Source organism: Delphinapterus leucas, chromosome 10 (genome assembly GCF_059928025.1).
Source record: "Delphinapterus leucas isolate spDelLeu-1000000601 "Yukka" chromosome 10, BTC_Dleu_Yukka2, whole genome shotgun sequence".
Taxonomy (NCBI): Eukaryota; Metazoa; Chordata; class Mammalia; order Artiodactyla; family Monodontidae; genus Delphinapterus; species Delphinapterus leucas.
In genome coordinates, this window is record NC_143138.1 from 73,203,426 (window position 1) to 73,219,090 (window position 15,665).

At 37.6% G+C, this 15,665-nt stretch overlaps 1 protein-coding gene across 1 annotated transcript in view; it reads right to left on the bottom strand.

Moving 5' to 3' along the window:
- DNAH12 (dynein axonemal heavy chain 12) overlaps positions 1 to 15,665 on the bottom strand; it is a 232,994-nt gene that overhangs the window by 98,404 nt on the left and 118,925 nt on the right. The window contains exons 28-31 of the mRNA XM_022572785.3: positions 15,087 to 15,326; positions 14,505 to 14,750; positions 14,048 to 14,167; positions 2,398 to 2,507 (exon numbers count right to left, since the gene is read on the bottom strand). Of these exons, the coding sequence (XP_022428493.2) occupies positions 2,398 to 2,507; positions 14,048 to 14,167; positions 14,505 to 14,750; positions 15,087 to 15,326 (716 nt within the window). The remainder of the gene's footprint in view (positions 1 to 2,397; positions 2,508 to 14,047; positions 14,168 to 14,504; positions 14,751 to 15,086; positions 15,327 to 15,665) is intronic.

The following is a 15,665-nucleotide window of genomic DNA, read 5'->3' on the forward strand; positions in this document are numbered from 1 at the left end:
CTCAGATATAAGGGAAATACATTTAACTTAACTGATTGATCTCTAAATCAAATTCTCGACATTAATACCATTATCTACAAAAGAGAATAAAAAATTTCCAAATGAAAATGGAAACTTAGTAACTGCATACTCAAAAAAAATTTTTTAATGACTTGGGGTTTCCTAAGCAGAGGAGAGGAGACGATTCACTTTTCCTCAAGATTTCACTTGCTACAGTGCTCCTTGCCAAATATTTCTGAATCTCCTCTCTCCTGGCGCATAGGATTCCGCACTCTCTTGTGGGAATGAATACTAGGTAACTGAGGAGTAATAAGTGCAAATGATGAGTGTTACTTCTTAGGGGATAGACAATTGCCAGTGAGGTAACTTACAGAGCTCTCCTTTCCCTCTAGCACACCTGGGACCCACAATGCTGAGATGGTGGCTGCTCTAACAGCCTGGGACCTGAGTGATTATGATGAGCAGAACCTCCCTGTTAAACTATAATGGAAACAGTACAAATGAGAAATACATACTTGTTTTGAAGTCACTAAGATTTGGGTGCTGATTGTTTCTATGGAATAACCTAGCCCATCCTTATTGATAGAAATTGGTAACTAGAAGGGCAAAAGGTATTCTTGCCATAATAAAAAAGACTAAAATAAGTGGCACTGGCTTAGAGGCTAGGTTGTGGGTGGCGGCTAAAGGATTGGCAATTAATATTATGCAATGATCAAACATTCGGTAAATTTATCCCTGAGATAACCTGGAAGATAGATAATATATCTAATGAAATTGTAGTTTTAGGGGAAAAGGATAGTGAACAGAATATTATTAGTATATATTGGCAGCTGATGGCTGTATTTAACAAGGAAATAAGCTTAAGAAAATATGGTCAGTTTGCAAGCAGGAATGAAAGTAGAGGGAGTTGAGAAATTCAGAGACTTGAGGGATTGAATGAGGTCATTTATTCTCACCTGCAATTGGTAAAACATAAATTGAGAAAATCTTTGAACAACAAAGATCAACTCAGCCTAGTATCAAGGATCAAATCAATAAGCCTAATATGTTCAAGGATACTACAAGGAAGTTTAGAAAGGTATGACTTAATAAGGACTATCGTTGTGGCTACTGGCACATGGAACTACCTAGAATCAAATAGAAAAAAAACGTATTAAATAGTTTTTGAGAGAGTTTACTGACAAAGAAACCATGAGTCTAGGCTAAAACACATGTGAATGTTTAAGATGTAAAGAAGACTCAGGTACTGAATGCACGAGGGTTGACTGTACTAATTCCCTCTATTATTATATATGTTTGAAAATTTATGATACAAAGGTTTTTGTTTTTTTTTAATTTTGCCTTTAAAAAATCATGACCTTTGAGATTTCAACTTTCTATAGGCAGTAAGTGGGCTGAAAACATTTCTCAGCTCCCAAGGATATTTTCTCTATTGTCCACCTCACATGTGACCAGGGAAGAAAATGGAGATAGAAAGACCTCTCAAAAGGTTGAACCGAAGTCCACAGAGCAGAGGTTACTGGAAAGACTCTCTCAGGGAGCAAAATCAAGCAGAAATAGATCCAGGTTTTATGGGGATTTCAGTTTATACAATTGGTGGGGAAAGCTCTCTAAGGAAAAAAATATATATGTAATTACAAATACAAAAATGTCCACTGCCACTTTAATGACACCCTTTCCAATAAATTATATATAAAATGATTATGACTCCCTGGAGGGGCCTCTACTAATAAGAGGTCCCGAAGTTTAAACTCCAGTAGTTTCACAATCTGTCTCTGGAACTGGGCTCCCACACACACAGCTGGGTTTCAGAACTGCTACTGACAAGTGTTGGCTTTGTCTCCCATTCTTCAGTTTCTAAATGGGAGTATTTGCTCTGATAATCCTGCTCTGGTAAACCCACCATTATAATACTGGATGTATGCAGGGCAGATAACTTGTCTTTGTAGTTTTAGGTCTTTGGAGCAAGAACAACTTCCAAATCTGATACACAAACTATCATGCATCACCTAGAGATCCTATACTTTGAGTCTGGTTCATTGATTGATCAGATCTTTTAGGTTGTCACCCTGGGAAAGGAAAAGTGTGTTCTATGTGCATGAAGTACAGCAAATAACATATTTGATGATCAAAAGGGCAAATTGTGGTGGTCATTAGTGCTACATCACTGAATGAGTACTCCTTACCACTCCTTTTTGGATAGGTAACATGAGAGAGAAATAAACCTTTGTTTTTAAGCTACTGGAATGGAGATGGGGGTGGGGGGCGTTGTTCCCTAGCCTACCTCGCATACAAAGTTTGCTGAGTCTTTTAGTTCACAAATTTTAGTTGTTTTAATAGTTTAACTTAAAAAACAACATCTAACTTTGGCACACTATCTATAATCTATAATCTTACCCATGTCTAACAATCATCATCTCATATGTCTGAATCATTTTTTCAAGAAAAAATTTAACAGGCTGAAGATTATGTACTTTGCAGGCTTCATGAGCACATTCCAAAAATTCCTAAAATAAAAGAAAAATGGAATGCATTTCTACAAAATCGTATTATAAATCATGTCATTCATGTCTTATAAATGTAGACTTTTCATTTAGAAATAAGAAAATTGTATCTTCTTATATTTATAAATTATTTCTTGAAACTTTATTTTTTAATTAAAAGGAGGAACAAATAAAATTAAAATACTTTAAAAATATTAGTATTCCCCATTATAAGTTATCAATGATCATGGCACCATAGCATTGGGTGTTCACTGTATGAAAACAACTCCTCTTAAGAGTTTTTCCAGAATTTCACTTTTGGTTAGGATATAGAAGGACATGCCAAACAATCCTTCACACTATAGTAAAGAGAAATAAACAGAGGTTACAAAAATTATAAGGCTTTTAAAGATACAGGAGAACTTTGGATGCAGATAAGTCTAAAGGAATTAAACTTCAGAAAGGGATGAGCCTTTCCCAGGTGAACACAGATCAACAGCTAATTTTGCCTCTGGGAGCAAGTATAGACATAGGTGGGCATTGGATTGAGCCTGCTATAGGCAGAGGGACTTTGCTGAAGTAAGGAGAAAGTAACAGATATTTTAATGGTCATGTGGACTTATGTCAACCTCAAAAAACTGGAGGAGCCTCAAATGCAAAGCTGGTTTTCCCATGGCCTATGCTTTTGCTGAGTCTGAAGTGACATAAGAAATCAAAGGCTTAGCTAGAAAGGCACAAAGAGAGAGATTTTCTTAGTCTTCAGATGCTTATATCCCAGAATGCTGCTATAGGAAGGGCCTTATTATACAATAGGACAATTTTCACTATAAAGACATTTGAAACCAGAGGTAAACTAAAGCTCAATAATTCTGCAACAAAACTCTGGCTTAGGTCAACTCCTGATTGAACTGATCAACAGCTCAATCTAGCTATCTGACAAAGGAAGAACATGGTTTTTCTGTAGGAAAATAATACCAGTTCAGCCTCTACAATTATTTTCTATACAATCTTTTTTTTCTTTTTTTTTTTGCGGTACGCGAGCCTCTCACTGCTGTGGCTTCTCCCATTGCGGAGCACAGGCTCCAGACGCGCAGGCTCAGCGGCCATGGTTCCTGGGCCCAGCCGCTCTGTGGCATGTGGGATCCTCCCAGACCGGGGCATGAACACGTGTCCCCTGCATCAGCAGGCGGACTCTCAACCACTGCGCCACCAGGGAAGCCCCACAATTTTTAATACAAGTCATGAGGAAAAAAAAGCTGATAATCAGTAGAAAAAAAAATGAAATAAAACAAAATCACAGTTGACCTAGATGTTATAATTAGCAGACAAAACATTAAAATAACTTTTGGGACTTCTCTGGTGGTCCAGTGGTTAAGACTCTGCTCCCAATACAGAGGGCACAGGTTCGATCCCTGGTTAGGGAACTAGATCCTGCATGCCACAACTAAAGGAGCCCACATGCTGCAACAAAGATCCTGCACACGGCAGTGAAGATCCCGTGTGCCACAACTAAGACCTGGCACAGGCAAATAAATAAATAAATAAATAAATTTTATAAATGTATTAAAAAATGGACAATATGACAAAAAACAGATGAAAAATGAAGAATTTAAGCAAAGATATGGAATCTCTTAGTAAAACCAAATTGGATACACTAAAACTGAAAACAATAAAATATGTGAAATTAAGAGTTCATTGGGGAGCTGGAGTCAAGATGGCAGTGTGGGAAGACGTGGAGTTAGCTTCTCCCCACAACTAGGGCACCTTCTCTCAGCTGGTGGGGGACTCCAATGCCCAAGGAGATGGGAGGAACCCCAAAGTGAACCAGTAGGACATAGGGGGGACTGACAGGGGAGGAGAAGTGGAGGCCAGACAGGATTGGCACCCCTGAGGCAGGGAAGATCAGGAGAGGCAGGTGAGAGGGACTCTCCGGGAAGAGCAGGACAGGAGTGGAGGGTGATCGCTTGGCCTACTCGGGCTGGGGAGCCTGCTGAGCTCCAAAGCCCCGTGTGGGTCCTGGGAGCATAGGAGGGAGGTCAGGGAGATCAGGAGAGGCAGGTAGGAGGGGTCCTCCCACACTGAAGGAGCAGGAGAGGAGAGGAGGGTGTTTTCCCTGCCCACTCGAGCCCAGGAAGCCTGCTGGGCTCCCAGATGAGGTCCCCTGCCCTCTGAGACCAGGGGTGGGGGGCATGCCTGGGCCCCTTCTGTTCCTTGAACCTAAGCCCCACCCTCCACAGCCCCAGAGCCTTTTCCAGCCCTGTGGGTACTAAGCATAGGCCCAACCCACCACCCAAACCCTGCCCTTGCTTAGGCCCCACCCTCCACAGCCAGGGCCTTCCCCCTCACCTTTTTTTTTCTTTTCCCTCTTCCTCTTTTTTATTATTGTGCTACTGATGTACCTTCCAGTTGCTGATTCATCTATATTTTCATTTTTATATTCTTTCTAACATATCTGTTAAGTTTCCTAGTCTAATTTTATTTTTTACTTTGCTATTGTTTTTTTTTTTTTTTTTGCCACCCCACATGGCTTGCAGGATCTTGGGTCATGAGCTGGGGACTGGACGGAAGCTCCTGTGGTAGGAGTTCCAAGTCCGAACCACTGGAGTAACAGAGAACCTCAGACCCCAAGTAATATTCATCAGTGAGGTCTCACAGAGTTCCTCATCTCAGCACCAAGACCCAGCTCTACCCAAGAGCCTACAAGCTCCAGCGCTGGAAGCCTCAGGCCAAGCAGCCAGTGAGACAGGAACACAATCCCACTCATTAAAAAAAAAAAAAGAGAGAAGGCAAAAAATATATGTCACAGATGAAGGAGCAAGGTAAAAACCTATCAGACCAAAAAAATGAAGAGGAAATAGGAGGCAATCTACCTGAAAAAGAATTCAGAGTAATGATAGTAAAGATGATCCAGAATCTTGGAAATAGAATGGAGGCACGGATTGAGAAAATACAAGAAATGTCTAACAAAGATCTAGAAGAACAGAAGAACAAACAAACAGAGATGAACAACACAATAACTAAAATGAAAAATACAGTAGAAGGAATCAATAACAGAATAACTGAGGCAGAAGAACAGATAAGTGACCTGGGAGACAAAATGGTAGAAATAACTGCTGAGGAGCAGAATAAAGAAAAAAGAATGAAAAGAATTGAAGACAATCTCAGAGACTTCTGGGACAACACTAAACACACAAACATTAGAATTATAGGGGCCCCAGAAGAAGAAGAGAAAAAGAAAGGGTCTGAGAAAATATTTGAAGAGATTATAGTTGAAAACTTCCCTAACATGGGAACGGAAAGAGTCACCCAAGTCCAAGAAGCACAGAGAATCCTATACAGGATAAACCCTAGGGAAAACACACCAAGACACATATTAATCAAACTAAAAAAAATTAAATTCAAAGAAAAAATATTAAAAGCAGCAAGGGAAAAACAAAAAATAACATACAAAGGAATCCACATAAGGTTATCAGCCGATTTTTCAGAGGAAACTCTGCAGGTCAGAAGGGAGTGGCAGTATATACTTAAAGTGATGAAAGAGAAAAACCTATAACCAAGATTACTCTACCCATCAAGGATCTCATTCAGATTCGATGGAGAAGTCAAAAGCTTTTCAGACAAGCAAAAGATAAGAGAATTTAGCACCACCAAACCAGCTTTACAGCAAAGGCTAAAGAAATTTCTTTAGGCAGGAAACACAAGTGAAGAAAAAGACCCAGAAAAACAAACCCAAAACAATTAAGAAAATGGTAATAGGAACATACATATTGATAATAACCTTGAATGTAAATGGATTAAACGCCCCAAACAAAAGAAACAGACTGGCTGAATGGATACAAAAACAAACCCATATATATGCTGTCTACAAGAAACCCACTTCAGACCTAGGGACACATACAGACTGAAAGTGAAGGGATGGAAAAAGATATTCTATGCAAATGGAAATCAAAAGAAAGCTGGAGTAGCAATACTCGTATCAGATAAAATAGACTTTAAAATAAAGACTGTTACAAGTGATAAAGAGAGACACTACATAATGATCAAAGGATTTATCCAATAAGAAGATACAACAATTATAAGTGTTTATGTACCCAACATAGGAGCACCTCAGTACATAAGGCAAATGCTAACAACCATTAACAGACAAATCGACAGTAATGCAATAATAGTAGGCGACTTTAACACCCCACTTACCCCAATGGACAGATCATCCAAACAGAAAATAAATAAAGTAACACAAACTTTAAATGACACAATAGACCAGAGAGATCTAATTTATATTTATAGAACATTCCACCTAAAATTGGCAGAATACACTTTCTTCTCAAGTACAAACGGAACATTCTCCAGGACAGATCACATCTTAGGTCAGAAATCAAGCCTCAGAAAATTAAAAAAAATTAAAATTGTATCAAGCATCTTTTCTGACCACAATGCTATGAGATTGTAAATCAATTACAGGAAAAAAACTAAAAAACACAAATGCATGGAGGCTAAACAGTGCGCTACTAAATAACCAAGAGATCACAGAAGAAATCAAAGAGGAAATCAAAAAATACCTAGAAAAAAAAAATACCTAGAGACAAATGACAACGAAAACACGATGACCCAAAATCTATGGGATGCAGCAAAAGCAGTTCTAAGAGGGAAGTTTATAGCAATTCAATCTCATCTCAAGAAACAAGAAAAATCTCAAATAAACAATTTAACCCTACACTTAAAACAACAAGAGAAAGAAGAAAAAAGAAAACCCAAAGTCAGTAGAAGGAAAGACATCATAAAGATCAGAGCATAAATAAATGAAATAGAAACATAGAAAACAATAGCAAAGATCAATAAAACTAAAAGCTGGTTCTTTGAGAAGATAAACAAAATTGATAAACCCTTAGCCAGACTCATTAAGAAAAAAAGGGAGAGGACGCAAATCAATAAAATTAGAAACGAAAAAGGAGAAATCACAATTGACACTGCAGAAATACAAAGGATTATAAAAGACTACTACGAACAACTATATGCCAATAAAATGGACAACCACTAAGGAATGGACAAACTCTTGGAAAGCTACAATTTTCCAAGACTGAACCAGGAAGAATTAGAAAATATAAACAGACCAATCACAAGTAATGAAATTGAAACCATAATTAAAAATCTTACAACAAACAAAAGTCCAGGACCAGATGTCTTCACAGGTGAATTCTATCAAATATTTAGAGAAGAGCTAACACCGATCCTTCTCAAACTCTTCCAAAAAATTGCAGGCGGAGAAACACTCCCAAATTCATTCTACGAAGCCACCATCACCCTGATACCAAAACCAGAAAAAGATGTAACAAAAAAAGAAAATTATAGACCAATATTACTGATGAACATAGATGCAAAAATTCTGAACAAAATACTAGCAAACAAAATCCAACATCACATTAAAAGGATCATACACCATGATCAAGTGGGATTTATCCCAGGGATGCAAGGATTTTTCAATATATGCAAATCAGTCAATGTGATACACCACATTAACAAATTAAGGAATAAAGCCATATGATCATCTCAATAGATGCAGAAAAAGCTTTTGACAAAATTCAACACCCATTTATGATAAAAACTCTCCAGCAAATGGGCATAGAGGGAAACTACCTCAACATAATAAACGCCATATATGACAAACCCACAGCAAGCATCATACTCAATGGTGAATAACTGAAAGCATTTCCTCCAAGATCAGGAACTAGACAAGGATGTCCACTCTTGCCACTCTTATTCAACATAGTTTTGGAAGTTCTAGCCACAGCAATCAGAGAAGAAAAAGAAACAAAAGGAATACAAATTGGAAAAGAAGAAGTAAGACTGTCACTGTTTGATGATGATGTGATACTACACATAGATAAACCTAAAGATGCCACTAGAAAACTACTACAACTAATAAATGAATTTGGTAAGGTTGCAGGATACGAAATTAATGCACAGAAATCTCTGGCATTCCTATACACCAACAACGAAAAATCAGAAAGAGAAATTAAGGAAACATTCCCATTAACCATTGCAACAAGAAAGAATAAAATACCTAGGAATAAACCTGCCTAAGAAGGCAAAAGACCTGTACTCAGAAAACTATAAAACACTGATGAAAGAAATCAAAGATGACATAAACAGATGGAGAAATATACATGTTCTTGGATCGGAAGAATCAATATTGTGAAAATGGCTATACTACCCAAAGTAATCTACAGATTCAATGCAATCCCTATCAAACTACCAATGGCATTCTTCACAGAATTAGAACAAAAAATTTTACATTTCGTATGGAAACACAAAAGACCCCGAATAGCCAAAGCAATCTTGAGAAAGAAAAATAGAGTTGGAAGAATCAGTCTCCACGACTTCAAACTATACCACAAAGCTACCGTAATCAAGACAGTATAGTACTGGCACAAAAACAGAAATATAGATCAATGGTATAAGATAGAAAGCCCAGAGATAAACCCACGCACATATGGGCACCTAATTTATGACAAAGGAGGCAAGAACATACAGCGGAGAAAAGACAGCCTCTTCGATAGGTGGTGCTGGGAAAACTGGACAGCTACATGTAAAAGAATGAAATTAGAACACTCCCTAACACCATACACAAAAATAAACTCCAAATGGATTAAAGACTTAAATGTAAGACCAGACACTATAAAACTCTTAGAGGAAAACATAGGAAAAACCCTTTTTGACATAAACCACAGCAAGATCTTTTTTGACCCACCTTCTAGAGTAACAGAAATAAAAACAAAAATAAACAAATGGGACTTAAAAGCTTTTGCACAGCAAAGGAAACCATCAACAAGACCAAAAGACAACCCTCAGACTGGGAGAAAATATTTGCAAATGAAACAACAGACAAGGGATTAATGTCCAAAATATACAAACAGCTCATGGAGCTCAATATCAATAAAACAAACAATCCACGTAAAAATTGGGCAGAAGACCTAAATAGACATTTTGCCAAGGAAGACATATAGATGGCCAAGAGGCACATGAAAAGATGCTCAACATCACTAATTATTAGAGAAATGCAAATCAAAACTACAATGAGGTATCACCTCATGCCAGTCAGAATGGCCATTGTCAAAAAATCTAGAAAGGGTGTGGGAAAAGGGAACCCTCTTGCACTGTTGGTGGGAATGTAAATTGATACAACCACTATGGAAAATAGTATGGAGGTTCCACAAAACACTAAAAATAGAACTACCATATGACCCAGCTATCCCACTACTGGGCATATACCCTGAGAAAACCATAATTCAAAAAGAATTATGTGCTGAAGTGAATATACCACAATGTTCAGTGCAGCACTTTTTACAATAGCCAGGACATGGAACCAACCTAAATATCCATTGACAGATGAATGGATAAAGAAGATGTGGCACATATATACAATGGAATATTACTCAGCCATAAAAATAAACGAAATTGAGTTATTTGTAGTGAGGTGGATGGACCTAGAGTCTGTCATACAAAGTGAAGTCAGAAAGTAAAGAACAAATACCATATGCTAACGCATATATATGGACGCTAAAAAAAAAAAGGTACTGATGAACCCAGTTGTAGGGTAGGAATGAACAGGTAGACATAGAGAATGGACTTGAGGACATGGGGTGGGAGGGGGAAGCTGGGGCAAAATGAGAGTAACATCAACATATATACACCACCAAATGTAAAATAGTTGGCTGGTGGGAAGCAGCAGCATAGCACAGGGAGATCGGCTTGGTGCTTTGAGATAACTTAGAGGGGTGGGATAGGGAAGTTGGGAGGGAGGCTCAGGAGGGAGGGGATATGGGGACATGTGTATGCATATGGCTGATTCACTTTGTTGTGCAACAGAAACTAACACGGTATTGTGAAGCAATTATACTCCAATACAGAGCTATTTAAATAAATAAATAAATCATTGTATAGGGACATCCCTGGTGGTCCAATGGTTAAGACTCTGTGCTTCCATTGCAGGGGGCGAGCGTTCGATCCATTGTCAGGGAACTAAGATCCCACATGCCGCATGGTGCAGTACTCCCCCCCCACAAAAAAAAAGAAAAGAATTCATTGGATAGGCTTATCAGCAGAATGAACAAAGCCAAGGAAAGGATCATTAATCTTAAGGACAGGTCAATAAAATTATCCAAACTGAAGTACAGATAATAAAAAACAAAAAGCAAAAACAGAGCATAAGAGACATGTGAGATGACATAAAATGTTCTAACATTCATGTAACTGGAGCCCCAGAAGGACAGGGGAGAGAAAATAGGGTAGAAGAAATATTTTAAAACATAATTACTGAGAATTTTCTGGAGAAAGCAATACACAGATTCAACAAGTGCAGCAAATCCCACGTAGGATATGTAAAAAGCAAACAACACTAGGCACATAGTCAAGCAAGGAAAGAAAGAAAATATTTCAAACAGCCAGAGGGGAAAAAACATATTACATTCAGGGAAATATACATAAGAAAAATTCCTGACTTCTAAGCATAACAATGAAAGCCAAGAATTAATGGAACAACATCTTTAAAAAGATGGGGCGGGGGAGACTCCTGCCAATCTAGACTTCTATACCTAGTGAAAATATTCTTCAAAAAATGAAGTCTAAATAAAGATATTTCAAAAGAAAAACTGAGAGAATTTGTTGCCAGAAGACTCAACATGTACACAATAAATACTGAAGAAAGTTCTTAAAGTTGAAGGGAAAAGATCCCAGTTTAAAGCACATATCTGCTGGAAGCAATTAAAAAACACTAGAAAGGGTAAATATAAAAGACTTTTTTTTTCAAATACATAAAGCAAAAAATGTGGAGTTTATAACATATGTAGAAGTAAAATACGTGACAACAGTACAATGGGCAGAGATGAGTGGATAATGGAATTATACCATTTAAAATTCTTATATTGTGTCTGAAATGGTTTAGAATACAAACGAGGTAAACTCTCATAAATCAAGGATGTGTATTGCAACCTGTGAGTGACCACTGAGGTAAAATTAAAAAGCCAACAAAGATTAATTAAAAAGAAGTCAGTAGATGAAAAAGTAATACGGTACATATTAAAAAAGCAAGATATTATATTTAGTACGGGCATACCTCAGAGATACTGTGGATTTGGTTCAGATCACTGCAATAAAGTAAATATCTCAATAAAGCAAGTCACACAAATTTTTTGTTTCCCAGTGCATATAAAAGTTATGTTTACACTATCCTGTAGTCCAGTGGTCCCCAACCTTTTTGGCACCAGAGACTGGTTTTGTGGAAGACAATTTTTCCACAGACGGGCGTGGGGTGGTGGAGGGGATAGTTCAGGCGATAATGTGGTAATGTGAGCGCCAGGGAGCGATAGGAGTGGTAGATGAAGTTTCCCTGGCTTGCTCACCTCCTGCTGTGCAGCCCAGAGGCCGTGGATCAATACCAGCCTGAGGCCCAGGGTATGGGGACCCCTGCTGAGTCTATTAAGTGTGCAATAGCATTATGTCTAAATAACAATGCACATACCTTAATTAAAAATATTTTTTTGCTAAAAAAATACTAACCATCATCTGAGCCTTCAGTGAGGCATAGCAGTAACATCAAAGATCACTGATCACAGATCACCATAACACATATAATAATAACGAAAATTTTTCAAAATTTCAAAAATTACCAAAATGTGACACAGAGACAAGAAGTGAGCAAATATTGGGAAAATGGCACTGATAGACTTGCTTGACTTGACTGATAGACTTGCCAAAACCCTTCAATTTGTAAAAAACACAGCATCTGCAAAGCGCGATAAAATGAGGTATGCTTGTAGTATTTTTTTTCTATGACCCTGGCTCCCCTGCAGCTCAGCTGCAGGCATACACAGTTGCTCAGCCACACACCTCCCAGCATTGACTCCTAGTAGTGTTTTTCAAACTGGATTCTATGAATCCATGAAACTATTTGCTATATTCATAGGAGTACAAGAGTTCTCCAAGAGAATATTAAAATTATGTATTTTTATTTTGATTTAAAAAATCATATTAGCGTATTTTGAATCATCTTGATAATCACCTGTGGTATAATACTAAAATATATAGAGTCTTTGTCCCTGGTTCCTGGCACAGAGCTCCTAAAACTCTTGGAATTTTCTGAGTGTATAGGAGTATCTTTTGTTATTCATAAAGAGCCCTTTTCAATAACACCTGAGTTTATGCTAATGAGGTGACTTGTTGTGGGAACCTAGATAGCCTCAGGATTGGGCTGGTCACCAAAAAGACGCAGTGATTAGAGGGTTGGAACTTTCAGCCCTACCAGGCTTTGGGGAAGAAGGGGCTGATGATTGAACTCTATAAAAATTCTTGAACAATGAGATTCAAGAGCTTCCGGTACAGGGAGGGTGACTCTCCCTGAAAGGGCACAGAAGTTCCACGCTGCCACCTGCCCATACCACGCTCTATACATTTCTTCCATTTGGTTGTTCCTGAGTTGTATCCTTTATAATAAACTGGTAAGCAGAAGTAAATTGTGTTCCTGAGTTCTGTGGGCTGTTCTAGCAAATTATTAAACCTGGGAGGGGAGGGGTCAGGGAAACCGCTGGTTTATAGCCCGTCAGTCAGAAGTACAGGTGGCCAGGACTTGAGACTTCCGTATGAAGTGAGAGGCAGTCTTGTAGGACTGACACTAACTCTAGGCAGTTAGTGTCAGAATTGAATTGAATTTTTGAACACCCAGTGGGTGTCTAGAGAATCAGAGAATTTGTTATTGGTATTGGAAAACAGCCTAGAATCACCTTATTCTGATTCTGCCATAGGATGTATAGTAGTATTTGAATTTGAAGATTTAAAAAAAAAAAAAGAAGGCTAACATTCACAGCAAGATGGATGGATCTAGAAATATCATACTAAGTGAAGTAAATCAGACAGAGAAATACAAATATTATATGATAACGCTCACATATGTAATCTAAAAAATAATACAAATGAATCTATATGCACAACAGAAACAGACTCACAGACACAGAAAACAAACTTATGATTACCAAAGGGGAAAGTGATGGGGAAGGGATAAATTAGGAGTTTGGAATTAACAGATACAAATTCCTATACATAAAATAGATAAGCAACAAGGATTTACTGTATAACACAGGGAACTATATTCAATATCTTGTAATAACCTACAATGGAAAATAATCCAAAATATATATATATATATAACTGAATCACTTTGCTGTACAAAAAAACTATAGGATGTTTTACCACTTTCAGTTTATCAACTTTTCTACCTGCGGAGGTATATAATAGTATTATTGTATACATAGTAGTAAATATTATAAATCACAAGATAGGAAATAAAATATGTATTCTCTTACAATAAACATTATCTTTGACCTGAATCTTGTTAACCCTACTATCATATAACATAAGGTACTAAAATTTACTCTTCCTCATTAATTAAAGTGGCCAAAATAGGGGTTTATCCTCCAAACAGAATAAGTCGCTCATTTAATAAAACTTGGAAAACTATTGAGTCACCAGATGAATTTATTTGCAGAACAAGTCATTCTCACAGGTTTACTTACATGATAGTCAGCTTCAGGAAGTTTAACACCAGGAAATAAGTCACTAGTTATTCCATTAAATAAGGGTATATCATGTGATAAAAACTTTGGTTCATTTACATCTTTAATTGATCGAAGAAGCTAAAACCATCCAAAAAGTGCAAGATAAGTTAAGTGCCAGTATTTGCCCTACTTTCACCCCCACCCCACCAAAGTCAAAGTTTCTTTTACATGGTTCCATGGAATCCCCATACTAAAAAGCCAATACTACACTTATCAAACCTAATGGTCCTTGGATCCATACAAAGTATAATGAAAAACAGAACCTCAAAACTATCATTTCAACCCCATGTAAAAAGGCTCAAAGCAACAACTCTCTTATATGCCTATCTATAGTTCATGATCAACCTTGCTGAAAAAGTTATCTTTCTACAGATACACTTTCTACATTTTCACAACGTGTATATTTAATACTTACAAGTATATCTTCATTTTCATTTGGAAATTTTAGTTTTAGGTTTCCAGCAGCCACTAAAACTGCTTTTACTGCTCGCATTCCATAGTCATAATGAAATTGTGATGAGAGCTGCTCTGAGCAGAGCCTGTAGGTCATTACTATCTTCACAGACAGAGGTTTTGCATTCAAAAATCCATAGGAGTAGAGGGAGATTTCTGCTATGAGGGCATAGTTTGGAACCATCATAGCCACTGTTCTAAAAAGAACCTGAAGTATATAATAAATGAAATATATTATTTACATAAAGGAAACCATTTTTAAAGCTGAGCATAAGCACCCAAAGATAATGTGTTGATATCCAAGTTTACTCCCCCAGTGAAGCACCTTTTCATTAACTTTGTAATTTTTTCAGTAGCACTTTAACAGTTTTATGTACTCTAATATTTTTTTTAGACATCTAAAAAAGTTTTTAGAGGTTTACCTTATAGCAAATGGAAAAGGTAAAAGGGAGATTACAAATACATGTGAGAAAATTATACCATTTTGAGTAGATTATGCTGTTACTTTTGATTACCAAATTTACACTCTTTAAAAAAATATTACCTTAAGGTTATCCGGTAATTCAGAACGTCCCGCATAGCCAGGATTCATAGTAATAGCTACAAAACAGTTTGGATTGAGCTTAAGTTCTGTCCCTTCAAAAATAAACACTTCTATCTTCTGTTGAATGGCTCTCTGAATGCAAAGGATCTGTTGAGCTACCACTGACAGCACTTCCAATTCAATTCGATTAAATTCATCAAAGCAAGCCCAAGCACCAGAAGAAGCCAATCCTTTAAAAAACTGAGGACAAGAAAAAAGGAGATGATTTTCGTAGGAAAGGGCATCATTTGTTAAAACAAAAATTTAACCTTTTTTGGGTTTTTGTTTTGTTTTGTTTTGTTTTTGCGGTACACGGGCCTCTCACTGTTGTGGCCTCTCCCGTTGCCGAGAACAGGCTCCGGACGCGCAGGCTCAGCGGCCATGGCTCACGGGCCCAGCCGCTCCGCGGCATGTGGGATCTTCTCGGACCGGGGCACGAACACGGGTTGAGAGTCCGCCGCCGCATCGGCAGGCGGACTCTCAACCACTGCGCCACCAGGGAAGCCCATAAAACAAAAATTTAACCTTTTTAAGTCAAAA